General features: G+C 36.5%; 2 protein-coding genes across 5 annotated transcripts in view; one reads left to right on the top strand and one right to left on the bottom strand.

The window, feature by feature from the left end:
- Window positions 1-506: 506 nt before the first annotated feature.
- Window positions 507-16,907, top strand: part of LOC127182562 (CMRF35-like molecule 1) — a 17,128-nt gene continuing 727 nt past the window's right edge. The window contains exons 1-8 of one of the 3 annotated variants that reach the window (XM_051137901.1): window positions 507-828; window positions 1,225-1,259; window positions 1,673-1,987; window positions 4,229-4,253; window positions 4,394-4,563; window positions 4,754-4,794; window positions 6,961-7,041; window positions 7,938-9,040. In XM_051137901.1, coding sequence (XP_050993858.1) covers window positions 695-828; window positions 1,225-1,259; window positions 1,673-1,987; window positions 4,229-4,253; window positions 4,394-4,563; window positions 4,754-4,794; window positions 6,961-7,041; window positions 7,938-7,991 — 855 coding nt within the window. In that variant the 5' untranslated portion in view covers window positions 507-694 and the 3' untranslated portion in view covers window positions 7,992-9,040. Of the gene's footprint in view, window positions 829-1,224; window positions 1,537-1,672; window positions 1,988-4,228; window positions 4,254-4,393; window positions 4,564-4,753; window positions 4,795-6,960; window positions 7,042-7,937; window positions 9,041-16,907 lie in introns of those variants that run through there. The other 2 variants (XM_051137885.1, XM_051137893.1) reach the window with 2 other exon arrangements.
- Window positions 13,333-16,907, bottom strand: part of lrrc24 (leucine rich repeat containing 24) — a 25,703-nt gene continuing 22,128 nt past the window's right edge. For both annotated transcript variants that reach the window (XM_051137870.1, XM_051137874.1), the window contains exon 5: window positions 13,333-15,637. In XM_051137870.1, the coding sequence (XP_050993827.1) occupies window positions 14,472-15,637 (1,166 nt within the window). In that variant the 3' untranslated portion in view covers window positions 13,333-14,471. The remainder of the gene's footprint in view (window positions 15,638-16,907) is intronic.

Raw genomic sequence — 16,907 nt, 5'->3', positions numbered from 1 at the left:
TGCAAACCCTCTATTGTAATGAATGGGTTTCATAACGTGGCGCTTTACGCATTTGGTGTAAAAGCTGCTTTGTGCGCCATCCTTCATCATTACTCCAACTAATGAGACAGACAGACAGTCAAGCTGCATCAATCACAAATTTTTAGACTACAGTTGGCCCACAGCTGAACAACAAAACTACAGACGCATGAGTTAGCCAGTTACCAAGATATGTGCAGGGTTGTTACACAACATAACATAAACAAATATATATTTTGAATGATCGCTAGAAAATACAGTCTTTGTAGATTCATCTTTTGGAAGTGAATATAAAACAATTTTACTCTTACAGCGTCTTTTCAACATGACGTAAACCACATGGAAATTTTACTGTTTGTGGGCGGGCAAGCTGTTTGCGACGTAGATCGTGGGCAGACATTATGCAAATGTGTTACTTCGTGACGTGTAGCCATAACAGCATAAGATTCGAATTCCTGACGACTCGTTCAGGCGATTGTGACAGACTCTTTTTTTTGATAGACAATAACTTTATTTATCCTGCACTGTCGGCTTTACAACTTTGCAGATAGTTTATGTTCACAAACAGCTACATGACACACTTCACGAAAGGTCATATTTGAAAAGGCATAATAGGAGCACTTTAAAGTGTGTATGTGCACAGGATTTGTCTCTGCAACTTCAGTTACATCAGTGAATGCAAAAACAGGAACTGCTTAATTCTATCTGGCAGGAAGTGAAATGTTCATTTCAGGTTCTGTCTTTTACTCACTCTGAACCGTCACATGGCTTGTTCTCCGATTCTCTTTGGTGTTTTACTTTACACCGCAGGTAAGACAGAAAATACATTCATACCTCAAAAACATGGATTTACATGTGTTTTTATAAACTACCTTGTTTTTCGGCTGCTCTTTCTTTGTTTTTTTGTTGGTTTTACTTTTGTTTACTTTTTTTTACTATGTATTATTGTATGTGTATACATATATGCAATTATTATTATTATTATTAACAACAGCGATATAATTGTAAAAATCAAAATATTTGATACATAAACCTTTATTTTAGAGTTTCTGTCTATTTTGTCTTAGTATCAGATTTGTTAACATACATATAACAAATGATATCATAAAAAATATTTTTACAGCAATAGTTTGAAGAAAAAAAAAATACAATTCTGTTTACCAAATGTTCATTGATGGTGATGATTTGCATATGTGTGTGTTCCAGGAACTTTGAGCATGAAGACATTAGATCATGTAACTGTAAGTGAAGGAGGAACTATCACAATCCCCTGTCTTTATGACAGTCATTATAAACTAGATACAAAATACTGGTGTAAAGGGTATTTTTGGCATTCTTGCAAAATTAAAGCCCGTGCAAATGATACGGGGAAATGGACAGTAACTGATTATCCAGCCAACAATATTTTTACTGTGCAAATGAACAAACTGACGTCCTCAGACTCTGGATTTTACTGGTGTGCTGTGGAGACTGGCACTGATACATTTAAAAAATATTTGTATGTAACTGTTAAAAAAGGTAAATATGTTGTTTGTGGTGCATTAACTTTGTTTTTCACATTTCCACTGTATGGTTTGTGATTTTATGCTTTAGCAAATATTGTTTTGTTTAGACATAGAATATTTAACTCAGAGTTTTTGCTGTCTGTGTTCAGCTCCTGATGTGTCTGTGGTGAGCAGCAGTGTATCTGGACATGAAGGTGGTGATATCAGTGTTCAGTGTCTCTACAGTTCTGGATATAAGAATAAACCCAAACAGTGGTGCAGATTTGAAGATCAAAGCTGTTACACAGTGGGGAGGACTAACACATCCCAGAATTCATCAGTCCAGATCCGTGATGATGGAACAAGAAACTTCACTGTGCTGATGACTGGACTGAGACTGACTGATTCTGGCTGGTACTTCTGCTCTGTTGGAGATCTGCAAGTTCCTGTTCAACTCCATGTTTGGAGGGACAATGAATATAAAAGTAAGTCCATTTAATTTACATAAGACATAATACATGCATGCAGTGCCTTGTGAAAGTATTCATACCCCTTAATTTTTTTCATGATTTGTCATGTTGCAGCCTTATGTTAAACTGCTTTTAAAAAAAATTTCCCACATCAGTCTACATTCAATAGACCATAATGCTGAAGCAAAACAACAGGTTTCAAGGTATTCAAACCCTTATCTGGAACAGTTGAAATTTAGCTCAGAGGCATTTAGGTTGCTTGTAGATGTTACTACACTTGTGTGGCATTAACCTGTGGCAAATTCAGTTGGATGGGTATGATTTGGAAAGGTACACAAGTCTTAATAAAAGGTCTAACAGCTGAAAATTCATGTAAGAGCAAAAACCAAGCCCCTGAGGTTAAAAAAACTGCCTGTAGAGCTCAGAAACACGATTCCTTCCAGCTAAATCTGGGGAAGAGTTCACAAAAAATTCTGCTGCATTGAAGATTCACAGAAGCATGTAGTCTCCGTTAACCTTAATGGAAGAAGTCTGAAACAACCAGGACTCTTCCTAGAGCTGGCCTCTTTGTCAAACTGAGCAACTGATGGAGAAGAGCTTTGGTCAGACTGGTGACTAAGAACCCGATGGTCACTGTAGTTAAGCTCCATGATCATATTTGGAGATAGGACTCCACCAATCTGGGCTTTATGGAGGTGTGGCAAGACTCTATCCTCTTCTCAGTAATGACACATGAAAATACACTTGGAAAAAAGCATCTAAAGAACCCTCAGACTGGTCTGATGAACCTCTATTCCAAGCATCATGTTTGAGGGAAACCAGGCACTGCTTATTACTAGGGATGGGTGATATGTTATCGTTAGCGATGTACCAGTAAAAATTTTCCCCACAATAAGAATTAGTCTTCCTGCGATAATAACGATAAAGACTAGTTGTTGACATATTTCTCTGTGCGACAGTGCGGAGTGACATGCTTAAGGCGGATGTGAAACTACTATATCGCTAAATGCGGAGCTCCAATCTGAAATTGGTTTGGTCAAAACTGTGCAGTGCGACAAAAATCGGCCTGAGCCTTGAATAACGTTAACTGTAGTAGCAGTGTGCGATGCAGTTTTGCATGTGTATGAACCTGTTTACAAACCTGTTGTCCAAGAAAGATATCATTTATTGGCATGCTTCTTCTCCAAATTAACTTCATAACATGTTTAAGTGTTTGAAATAACATTTTGTGATCAGCCGTGGTTTCATATCACAGAATGAGGCAGAAATCATACTATTTTATAGTATTATAAAGGCTATGTCGATTAACGTTGCATTATAAATATACTTAATCCTTATAAAAAATACCCAAAATTGCTTGAAGAACACAGACAAACCATATATTGTAGCAATTGTATGTTTATTGTCTTCAAGTGTCCTTCGTTAAAATTTCTCTATCTGCATTTTATTCAGCTACAGCCATAACTGGATTAGAGATTCCTGAAGTGTAGTCAGTACTATTACTTCTGCTATAAAGCATATGTGGAGTTTCAGAATCAGAAAGAGCTTTATTGCCAAGTGTGTTTCACACACAAGGAATTCGTTTTAATGTTAGGAGCTTCCAGTACATGAAGTACGAACAATTTAATTCACATTCCAGTGAATTAAACACTCATTACATTACATGTACATGTGTACCATCCCAAAAGTAAAGTGTGCTGGTAGCAGCCTCATGCTGTGAGGCTGTAGGACTCGTCAGAACTCAGTGCACCAAAATACTGAGATTATTTAAATAAAAAAATAATAATAATAATTAATTTAAAAAATGTATTTAAAAATCTGGTCTAGATTTTGAGATTCAGAACCTCAGACTGGGCAGAAGGTTCACCTTCCAACAGGACAATGACCCTAAGCACACATCAAGAGCTCCATGAGCACACATCAAGAGTGGCTTATAGACAACTCTGTGAATGTTCTTGAGTGGCCCAGCCACAGCCTGGGCTTGAACCCAATCAAATATTTATGGAGAAACCTGAAAATGTGTGTCTGCTCCCAATCAAGCAGACAGAGCAGTAGTTTAGGTAATTTAAAGCAGTTTAACATAAGGCAGCAACATAAAACGTGAAAAAATGAAGGGGTATGAATACTTTCGCAAGGCACTGTATATCATTTACAGACAGATCTCTATGTATTAACTGAGTTTTAACCCTTTTTTTCCAGTAAAGCTTTTTTAATCACATATAACTGATCTTTCTGTTTTTCGTCCTCCAAACTCAGCTGAAAGTGATGCTCGTCTATCTCCGTAAGTAAATTTAATTTATCAAGTCAGATAATCAGGAGTATCAGTAAACATAATCTCAAATGTAATTACATACTCTTGCTTAAAAAGTAACTTTTCTTATGTTTAAGAAACCCAAAAAATTGGTCCATTTTTAATTACAGCTCCATATGCGGAAAACAAAGGGCAAGAAATGATACAGAAGAGAGCAACTGCCCTTCCGAAGACTCATCTGACCAGATGGACTGGACTTTTCTCCTTCTCTATACTGCTGTGCCGCTACTTTTGTTGCTGATGCTGGTTTTAGGAATCTGGAGGCTTATACAAAAACACAGTCAGTTCTAACACTTATATATTCAATTCACTATTTCACCACTAATGCCTCAAATCCAGTTTCACAGAATGTCGTATTACTTTGGTGATACTCCCCATGAATAATTTTTTTTCACTTGTATATGATTTTGAAAAGAGGAACTTTTTTTAGATTTCTTATGGTTTTATAATACCATTCTTCCTGTTTTAAGATGGGGCTTTGTCCAAACGAGGACCAGACGTCTGTTCTGTGGTAAGTGTTTAGACCTTAAAATGTCCATGTCAGACTCGTTCTCACCATAGATATGTATACGGTTCTCACCACGGAAGATAACGTTCTATTTCTGTGAGAATACAGAAGTTCACAACTACACAGATAACGACACAGAGGAATGACTTTCAGAACGATGAAAACACTGACAGCTGATCAGAATCCATTGGACGTTAAAGGGCGCCAAACGCAAGTGTTGCCAAGTTTTTTTTTCCGGGATTTGACTACTTTTAGACTGTTGCTGCGGCTTGTTTTTAGTCCACGGTTTAAAGACATCTCTTCCAAGAACGCAGTTTTGACCAAAGTGACCCCGACGGATGGGGAAGTAACCTAGGGGGAAAAACACAATTGGGCTAGTTGTGATGATCAATTTGGCGGAATTTTTTCTCCGTAGACCTGGCAATCTTTACCTGCAGCTTGCGCTTATAGTAAACAGAATGAACTAGTTGCACAACTACTTGCGCGTTCTACTTGTTACAGCTCGGTAGTTTCCGGTTAGCATTCAGCGCACCTACATACAGACAGTTTCTCATGAGAATGCAAATTATTACTACATTTTAGGCCTGGCATTTCTTTAAAAAAAATAAAGAATGAATGAATGAATGTCCGGTAACTGCCTTATTTAACGATGTTAAATATTTAAATAATTTTTAACAGTAACACGCTGACAGTGCGACTATTGAATACTCATATTTTGGCATTAGACTACATACAGTGAAATTATGACAGAATATGACACAGAATAGTGACTAACATATTTAATACTGATAAATAAAGGTTCATTATGATCTTATTCATCAGATCTCACAAACTGTAGCGTCGTGATTAGGCCACTATAGAGCACTGACACCCTGTGGTGAACAATCACCTATGATTACCAGGCACCGCTTTCTCGGATCGGTTTATGTTGGATTAAAACTTCACATTCTGTTGAGTTTGGAAAATTCTATACTCAGTAATCATCAGAATATGTCTTCTCCTGTCTCTGAAAACTTGCGAATTTGAAATCATCCTGCGAAATCTCTTTTTTTTTTTAGGCGTTTAATTCAACTAGATGATTACAGCGCATTGAAAATGTACATAACCGGAAATAACTGAGCCGTACAATTTCAAAACGGAAGTGCGTCACGAGGCTCAGTGCAAGTAGTCCATTATGTCAGTATGTTATTGTCCATTATTACACGGCTCGGTGGAATACTCGATTCTGATTGGCCAGTCACCGCATTCCAAGGTTTGATATTCCCAGATAACAACCGGTAAAAACTAATAACATAGGCTCATCCGGGTAACTGCCTGCAGTCGGAGCTGTTTGCTCACTGGGAACATTTTTTTTCTTCTTCGTGGAAGCTTTACGTTTGGTTGGCTAATAAATTATTAAAACTAAATCCAATACAACAAAGAGTACAATTATTTAATTAATTATGTCATCCTGGCTCATTATACAAATGGAGCTGCTGTCATTTTGCAACGATTGTTTTGTACATTGTAATGGATTATAAGATAACTAACAAACTGGTAAGATTTTGAAACATTTTCACCTAAAATCAACATCTTTTATCGCCATGTGGTGCAATGTTGTGGTATGACTGCACTGACTCCATAAACGTCTGCCTAGTTTTAACTTCATAGCAACTCTTTTCATAATGGAAGCTTTGCGTTCAGATATTTCAGCTCAGAGAAGTGTTTTATATCTAATTATTTACTCCTGTGGCAAGAAGTCGTGTAATAAGCGGGATAATGTATATCCGGACTCAAAAACATTGCAGTATAATGTATAAAGCCCTTCAGTGTTATACAACAGTTGATAAGCCTGTCGGGCTTTATTCTGTGATAGCAACCGGCTGGATGTACATTATCCCTTACTTATTTTTCCCAGAGTAGGCTTACTGATGAGCATCGCCATGATGGATTCTAACTTCTGTTTGGATGCTGTCATGTTCCAGTCTCCATAGAAATCTATGTTAAAATGGGGTAAAAAGATAGACTGAATTGATTAAACTGAAACTTTTTGATATAACTAAATATAGCAATGTGCGGAAATGTAAAGCATCTTTCCTGTATGAGGCGGACGAGACAAACACATTCAGAAAAAATATGGACACTTATTTCTTATCTTTTGAAGTTGTGTTTTTTTCTCTTCAATCACAGGCAGAAAGGCCAATGAGTATTACGTATGACACTGTGGTCTTCAAAAAAACAGAAGACCATGAACAAAACCAGGTCTGCATTGTAAGTATTACATTGCTGCTACTACTAATGCACATGAAACAATATCAGCGTTGGAAAAGTTTTAAAAGTAATGCATTACAATATTACGTTACTCCCTAAAAAAGTAACAAATTACAGTACTTAGTTACTTTTTTATGTGAAGTAATGTGTTACATATTACATTTGTGTTACTTTTAAAATCTGGACAGGGCTTGCTTCTTTGTTTTTTTAATATAAAAAGTTCTAGTTTTGGCAAATGTCAAAGCCCTAGGCTGAAGGAAAAGTAAATTCATGTCTGTACAGTACAATACAGAAGAAGAAAGTTCAACACTCTTCAGCAATAAAAAAAAAAAAAAAAAAAAAAAAAAACAAGAAGAGCAAATGTTAATTTATCTTGAATAATTTTTGCTTATTGGATCATCAAAGGTCAGCAGCTGGTTAATAAAATGGGATTAAATAAATAGCGGATATTTGTATTACTTAGCATATTACATTTTTTGAAGGTTTGCATCATAATTTGCATTTCACAGTTTTTATTCATTTTATTTTGATTAATGATTAATGCATGTTCACATTTATTCTCAGAACTAAAGTAACTCCTGAGTTGTCACAGTAAGGGGACGGGAGAACGTAACTTAACTCGGATATTTTTTGTAAATTAAAAAGTAATGCTTTACTTTACTAGTTACTTGGAAAAAAGTAATCTGATTACATAACTTACGTTATGTGTAATGCATTACCCCCAGCACTGAACAATATGTGTTGTTAAGCAAGACTATGACGTAATCTATTTATACTTAGGCGGGTGATCTCATGAATTTATCTGTGGAAATACATAATGTGGCCCCTATGCTTTTAATCACCGACTCATTGATATTCTTCCCACTCTGTCTTGTGTTTTATTAAATCATCCTCAGAGCCGTCCTCCTGAACAAGTTGAAGTGATCTACAGCACTCCAAAACTTCACTAATAACACACGATCTCTGGATATTGACATTATGAATGTTACAATCTGAAGCAATAGCATCTTCCTCTGTTTTACATCATGCACAGTTTCTTTAAAGGCCGTGAAAGACATTGTGTAAGAAAGAAAAAAGGAATTACTGAGCACGTTTTAAAATGTGTTGCATGCAGGGTCATGGTTGTGTCAGATTTTTATTTTATCGTTAAGGTCTTTGCCACGTTTGTAAAAGTGTCACGTATTTATTATAGCGTGTGTGTTTGTCGAAGTACATTTTCTTCTGCTTCTGGACTTTTATTCTAAGTCAAAGTGAGAAGCAAAACTGAAACATTTTTACCACATCAGAGACTGACACAATGAGTTCAGGTCAGTTTAGGATTAGTTACACCACTTCAGAAAATCCTGCTCAGTTGAAATCTATGTACTCAACATTTGTCTTTCCATAAGAAACTATTCTGTTGCTTTTTCTTTTATTTTTTTAATTGGGCTGCTAAATATTTTAGCATTATTGTTATATGTTAGTTGTTACTGTTAGTTGTAAAAAGTACTTCAGTCTGTACATAAAGGAATATTTTAATGGATTTGCAATTAAAATGGCATAAATATTAATACATAAGAATGTCTAAATGGCTCTCATTCAAGGTAATATTATATATGTGACTCTGGAGCACAAAACCAGTCTGAAATAGCACAGGTATATTTGTAGCAATAGCCAAAAATACATTGTATGGGTCAAAATGATCAATTTTTCTTTTATGCCAAAAATCATTAGGATATTACGTAAAGATTATGTTCCTTGAAGATATTTTGTAAATTTCCTTCCGTAAATATATTAAAACTTAATTTTTGATTAGTAATATGCATTGCTACGAACATTTAGACAACTTTAAAGGCAATTTTCTCAATATTTTGATTTAGTTTTTTTGTTTGTTTGTTTGTTTTGCATACATTAACCATACATTAATGGAAGTATATATATTATTATATTATTATATATTATATATAAACTTCAATTTTAAAAAATTAACCCATGTGACTGGTTTTTGGTCCAAGGTCATGCATATAAAATTGAACTTATCTCACTTCAGCAAATTGCCAAGTCAGCATCTCTTATTTTCATTAACTTGATGTACACTAAAATAAATAAAACTGAAAAAACAATTTAAAACTAATAAAAGTGACACAAACAACAAAAAAGACTAACTATATATATATATATATATATATATATATATATACAGTACTGTGCAAAAGTTTTAGGCCACTAGTATTTTCACCAGCTAAAAAAATGGTTTAAAGTAAGTTATTTCTATCTTTTGCTGTAGTGTGTCAGTAAAAAATATCAGTTTACATTTCCAAACATTCTGTTTGCCATTAGTTGTAATAATCTAGTGAGATTTTTGTTTGCACAAGGAGTCTGACACCAGCCAGTGCTCCACACAGACATCTGATCTCGTCATCATCCAGTCTGTCTCTGGAATGACATGAAGAAACAGAAAAACTGAGACAGACTAAATCCAGAAGAACTGTGGCAACATCTCCAAGATGTTTCAAGTAACCTACCTGCAAAGCTACCTGAAAAACTATGCACAAGTGCACCTAGGGCAAAAGCTGCTTTAAACGCAAAGGATGGTCACATCAAATGCTTATTTATTTTAGTTAATAGAAGTTCACTGATAAAGAAAATCTATTTATGACATTGTTTGTGACAGCATCCTCATTTTATGTGCCTAACTGCCTAAAAATGTTAACAGTACTGTAGCTTTGTAGGTATAGGTCTCATAAAGCATCTTGGAGATGTTGCCACAATTCTTCTGGATTTAGTCTGTCTCCGTTTTTTCTGTTCCTTAAGACAGACTGGATTGAATGATGGAGAGATCAGATCTCTGTTTGCACAAGGAGTCTGACAACAGCCTGTGCTCCACACAAAAATCTCACTGGATTATTACAATTAATGGCAAAATGAATGTTTAGAAATGTAAACTGATATTTCCTACTGATACACTACAGCAAAAGACTGACTTTAACTGACTTTAAACCATTTTTTAGCTGATGAAAATACTAGTGGCCTAAGACTTTTGCACAGTACTGTATATATATATATAACTAAAATCAAAATATTATTATAAAACTATAATAGTATCTAAAATACCCCGGTGACCCTTTAACCCCTTTCCTTTGACACACAGCAATTCTCAAATAAAGGCATAATTTATTAGGATAAAATAGGTTGATATTTGATAGACATTTGACAGAAATACACAAACTATTGTATCACTGAGCAGAAGCGTAACACCTTGAGATGTTCCCACAAGCTGAAATGAATGCTTTTATACAGTTTACCCTGATGTGATCACTACTCAATAGTCCGTGTAATGCTGGGAAAGAAAAAAAGGCCAAGAGGAATAAAATACTCACACTCTCAAAAACAATACCGTTATATGAAAGGAACTGGCATATCTAATAACTTACAAAAGCTAGCTGTGAATGTAGAGTCCTGTTTGTTTATTCACAGTGTTATTCCAACAGAGGTCAAGAGTAGGAGAGCAAACGAGCCTCAGATGGGAAATAGATGAGACTACTTCATTTATATCCAGGCTGTAGTGAACAAACCTCCCACCCGCTTTTGGTTCTTGTTTACAGCAGGTTTCATTCTCTTCTGCTACCAGCCGTTCACACATAAACACACACAGGAATGCTTAGGAAAAGAAAGGATACTTGAAATATGTAGACAACTTTTGCAAGAAGAAGGACATTAAGCTATTCACACCGCCTGACACGTAACGCTGGACAAAGGGAGGTTCAGACAAATGTCCTTTGCTGCTGTCCTCACAGTCCCTGTCCAGGAAGTCAATTCTTCAGATTGACCTCAGCCTTCATTTCACAGTAGCAAGACAAAAAATATCCAGTTTTTGGTAGTTTCATGTAACCTCTTCTTTTAAAGATAGGCAACAGCTCTCATTCCATAAGAATTTGCTTTTTAGCAAAAAATAGCACTGTTGTAATGAAGGAATAGTTCATGCAAAAATAAAAATTCAATCATTTTGTCACCCTGATGTTGAGGCTGCAATATAAATCAACAAAATCTGTCATAGTGAGTCATGAATATGGGTTGTTGAAACATAACTACACTATTGTTCAAAAGTTTGGGGTTATTTTTGAATGTTTTTAAAGAAAGTCACATATGCACAATAAATGCATGGCTGCATTTATTTTATATCCAGCAAAATAAAAACTGTAATATTGTGCAAAATTGTTGCAATTTAAAATACCTGCTTTCTATTTGAATATATTTTAAAATGTAGTTTATTCTTGTGATCAAAGCTGAATTTTCAGCATCATTACTTCAGTCTTCAGTGTCACATGATCCTTCAGAAATCATTCTAATATGCTGATTTGCTGCTCAAGAAACATTATAGTCAATGTTGAAAATAGCTGTGCTGCTTCATATTTTTGATGCATTTTTCTTTGATGAATATAAAGTTGAAATAACAATCTATGTTAATATCATAAATGTCTTCACCAGCCCCAAACTTTTCAACAGTAGCTTATATCCTGTGAATCATTCACTGGACTAAGCTTAAAAACTCTTTTTCACTTCTCGAATCCTCACTTGCATTTTCTATTTTATTCTACTTCTATGATCTATTTTTGTGGTCGCGCTTAACAGCTATCTCTTCTCTCTTTTCCTTAACACCCCTATCGCTGTAGAAAAATGCAATTACTGTCTGTCAAAAGCATTTTGACGTGTTTTTAAATTGATTCATATTACAAAAAAAATTACATCATTTTCCAAAACAATTTTCTGTTATTTTTACTCTGTGGAACACAAATGAGAACTAGTTAAATATGCAGAATGGAAAACAAAATATTTTTTTTTAAATGCATCATAGTGCATTCATAAAAATATCTGTTTGTGATTCTACAGAACAAAACAATCATACAAACAATGCAAATGGTAACGGTTTTTGCATGAACTATTCCCTAGAATTGCTGTGTGCAATCCCAGAGATGATTATAAGTAGCCATTTGTAGGTCAATTTCCCCAGAGAGAGTAAACACTGATGTTTTGAACATTTCTCTGCTTGTTTGAGCCACACAATATACACACTTAAAAAGTAGCTCTCAAGGTGGTTTTCATAGCATTGCAAGAAGCATTTCTGGTTCGACACTTTCAGTAAACCGTTCTTTAAAATAACCACTTTTTCTTAATGTGAAGAACATTCTAATCATCTAAAGTCCTTTTTCCACTTTTGTGGAATGAAAAGATTCCATGATTGTTGAAGGTTCTTTGTGTGCCAATAAAGAATCTTTCCATTGCACAAAAGGTTCTATATGGGCCATTCTACAGAATTGGTACAAAGTCAGAGTTTTTGTATGTATGCCAACTGTGTAATGTCCAAACTACACATTTCTAGTAATTGTGCAGTTAACATGTATTTTCAGAACGTTTTGGAATATTTGTCCTCTCCCCAAATTTGTCACTACCGAAACACATATTGACCTATTAAGATTTAGTTTACATCTACATTGTAAATATATATATTTGCTATTTTATTAAAACAACAGAGGTAAATCAGTAGCAGTTACATTTTTAACAATATTTCAAATGTAATTTATGAGATATGTTGTATTTTGAAACAATTTTTTTTGTAAAAGGCAAAAAGTTGATCGTACTGATTTCAAAGTTAAGGATTCATTAGTTTGATTATACATTGAACCAAAAACTATCATAACATCTTAGTAGATAATTCAGTATACTTTATTTTTGACAAAACATCCCATGTTTTGACTGTACATTTTGGTAGTGAGAATAATGCTTTGGCAGCGACCACATCACATTACAGTATTTTAAGTTGCAAACTTAACACTACTAAAATACAGAAAAAAATTGCATAACTTTTCCCCAAATATGAGGATTATGTGTTCGCTTTTGTTACTACTGAAACAATGACATGTTTCAGTCGTGACTGTTTCGGTAGTGACAATTTTATGGGATAACACCCAAAAAAATAAATATGTACCTGCTGAAACTCCACTAAATGTTTCGGTAGTGACAATTTTAGATAAGATGCTAATCAGGACATGGTTTGCTAGCACAGTTCTGAACAGTGGTACACCTAAAAACTAAATGTTATGGAATAACTCCCAAAAAACTGTGCTTAGTTGCAGAGAAAAGATGTTTGATAGTGATGTTCCTTAAAGTTACACACAGATTTTTCATACTTTTGAATACATTTACCTCAAAATGATGGGACCTATATACTCACACCTTGTAGCTACGAGAGAGGGGGACACAGGAATATTCCCTGATCATAAATCTAGAAGTATAGTTAAAATCAGTCTCAGCCAATGGACCAAAACACACTGTTTCGGTAGTGACCTGAAAATGCAGGACACATTTTTTTACATAAAGTTTACAAAGAAAATATAAAAAGAATATTTTTTTGAACTTCAATTTTTGAAAGAATCAAAAAGATACTTTTAAAAACAACAATGGGAAAAAAAATACAAAAAAATATTTTAATATCATTTTCATAAGTTGAAATTTAGAGGTTAGGATTCAGGACACCCACCTCCCAATTAAAAGTATCCAATAAATTATGATTTTAAATACATATAAGTTTACTAATATTTTAAATATTATTGTGGGTTTCAATAGATAATAGAAGGATCTTAGTAAAAATCTAGGATTTGAATGCATTTAAAATGTGTTTTTTGGTTTTGCACCAATTTTGAATAATGGCCCATATAGTAAAATGGTTCTTTAGATAATTAAAATGTTCTTCACACCAAGGAAAAAAGGCTATTTGTGGCCCTGGACCACAAAACCAGTCATAAGTGGATTGGCTATATTTGTAACAATAGCCAACAATACACTGTATGGGACAAATTTATCTATTTTTTTATGCCAAAAATCATTAGCTTATTAAGTACAGATCATGTTCCATGAAGATATTTTGTAAATTTCCTACTTACTAATATGCATTGCCAAGAGCTTCATTTGGGCAACTTTAAAGGCGAATTTCTCAATATTTAGATTTTTTTTTGCCCCCTCAGATTCCAGATTTTCAAATAGATGTCGGCCAAATATTGTCCTGTCTTAACAAACCATACATCAGTGGCTCAAAAGCTCATTTATTCAGCTTTCAGATGATGTATAAATCTCAATTCTCCACCCTTATGACTGGTTTTGTCATCCAGGGTCACATTTTAAGAACTGTTCACTGAGAGGTTCTTTTGGGGAACCAAAAATGGTTCTTCTTTGGTATCACTTTTATTTTTAAGAGTGTAGCAACACTAACTCAGCCGCTACCTTGACTTTCAGACAACTGATGGCACTGAAACTCCACACGCAGCTTTAAAGTATGTCATTCCTTAAATGCTTTCCAATAAAAAAAAAAAATACATTTGTGCTCTCAGAACAAAATAAACTCAGCAGGATAACATCTGATGGCAAGAACCTTGAAGTCTATCCAGTGATCGAGTTCAGCAGTGGATCTCATAAGCGATCTGCGTGTCAAACAGCAAGCTCTGGTTCATGAACAACCCTTCGGGATCAAGCGGAGGTCCTTCGCCTCCTTCTGCGGGAGCCCTGCGGGGTCCAATCCCCACGGCCCGGCCTGGTGTCAGCATGCACTCGCCGGCCTTTAGTGTCGACCCCTGTTGGTTGCAGGACGGCGGTGGAGGCAGCACAGGTTTGGCGCGGTTTAACACGTACATCTCGTGGCCACGTTCGTCCCGGTACTCTTCGAGTTGAGCGAATGTAGTGGGACCATCAGAGTAGTCGTTGACGTAGAGGATGCTCTCTTCTTTGCTGGCACCATATCCGCCTTCCTCTTTCTGCCGCTGGCGGTGGCGACTGTAAATCATGCAGAGGAGCAACAGCGCCGTTAACGCCAAAAGAGAGATTCCCACTGCAATGGCTGTTTGGGTTGCGGTCCCCAGTGCGTTGAAGTCCATGCTTTCAAGCTCATAAAGCGGCTCCTGACTTACATCCACCGAGGAAGGATGATAGTAAGATGAGGAATGCAGTCGGGGCCAGATTTCTGAGCGGGATGAAGACGAAGACATGTTCACCGACAGGTGAAAAGTCACCCGAGCCACTCCGCCGGGATTCCAGGCCTCGCATTCATAACGTCCAGCATGTGCCACAGTGACATTGCTGAGAAACAGCATCCCGCTTCCTGTATCAGGATTGAAGCTTTCCCGATCGCCTCCGTCGTCGGCTCCTCCTCGGACTGGCCCACGACTCGCCGGCCCTCCTTTTCCGCCAGGCCTGGCTGTTACCAACCTCCCGCCGTTTTTGGTGTCTCCGTCCATCCCGACCTCCTGCACCAGACCTCTGGGAGACAGCTGGGCTTTTCCATGGGATGCTTTCCTCCAGGTGACTTGTGGCTGTGGGTATCCAGACGCCTGGCAGGATACACGTAGACTCTCTCCCAAACGCACGGTCAAGTGGCTGGGCTCCAGTTGCACTACGGGTGGGATGCAAACAAGGCTATTTGCGGGAACCTCGACCAGACTGAGATGGGAAAGCCGCGGAGGTTCGGCGCACAGCATCCGACGCTCGGCTGAGCTTAATAGCCTCTGACCCTCTTCGTTTATCCAGCCGCGCAGCCAGTGCAGAGCACAGTCGCAGCGCCACGGGTTATCTGTAAGAGCAAATGCAATATAAGCCTCTCCAAATACAGCCATATTAAATATTTACCCAAACAGCATCATGCAGAAATATTTGGGAGAATGTAAGCTGGTCTGACATCTAAATGCCATGTCACTGTGGTACATTTGCAGGCCGTGCAACTCATACAACACCACAGGACTGTATTATAGTAAAGGACTGGATCATGAATATTAATTAGTTCAACTGGGCAGAGCTACCAATGGAAACATTACTTAATTAATATTCATGAGACAATCTCACCTGTGCTTTTCTTGTGAGCAAAGTCTAAGCAGCAGATAATTTTTAAAGAGATAGTTCATGCAAATATAAAAATTCAGTCATTTACTCTATACAATCATGTGCAATACTGGACCTACACTATTATTTAAAAGTTTGAGGTCGGACATTTTTAGTGGTTCAAGTGTGTAGTGCTGAAACCCTATTGTAATTGTTAGAATGGTCACAGATCAGCGATCTCAATGTAAAACTGATCGTGCAGACCAAACCGTAAGTTGTAGAGATTTGAACCTTGGAGGGATCGTAGTACTCACACCACCTACAACGTGACCAAGGCTACAGCGATCAAAAGTAGCAAACAGGCTCAAGTGTCTTATGTGGTTGCAATCCTTGGCTCAGTGCATGCCTCAGATTCGAATTTTCAGGTATTTTGCATTTTTTTTTAAAAAACTACTTTTGCAAACTAGTCCTAGGTTTTTCCCCCAGTTGGAACCAAACCAGTGCAGCAAGATTCTCTGGAAAGTGAATATCAATAATTATCTAAAAAAGTTAAACTTTCAACCCACCGTCACAAAGAGGCGCCAAAACGGGACACTTTTAGTAAAATGCCATATAACTCTTGAACAGAATGACATATCTCTGCCAAACTCAGAAAGCTTATGTGCGAGCTCAATATGTGGCCACAGGAAAAAAAATCATGGAGCTTGGCCACATGGTGGCGCTATAAGAAACATAAAAAACATAAAAATGGCTTCAGTTTCTCTCAGGTCCCAAAGGTCTGAGAGAAATTGGGGAAAAGCCGGGGGGCAATATAGCATTTTTCAAGGGCGTAAACGATTGTACGTTGCACGGTTTTTCACACATGCGCAAGATATTTGTAACATGATAAAACTCCTCATTCTGGAAAACTTTGCCTCTAGAACCACTGCTGTCAGTCAAATCGTTTGTTAAATGATTAGGAAGATGTAAAAAAAAACTGCTTTTGTAAACTAGTCCTAGGTTTTCGCTCAATCTGGGGAAATAAA

This window comes from Labeo rohita, chromosome 2, assembly GCF_022985175.1.
Source record: "Labeo rohita strain BAU-BD-2019 chromosome 2, IGBB_LRoh.1.0, whole genome shotgun sequence".
Lineage (NCBI taxonomy): Eukaryota > Metazoa > Chordata > Actinopteri > Cypriniformes > Cyprinidae > Labeo > Labeo rohita.
The sequence above is the reverse complement of the archived record's forward strand: the minus strand, read 5'-3'. Positions and strand labels throughout refer to the sequence as shown.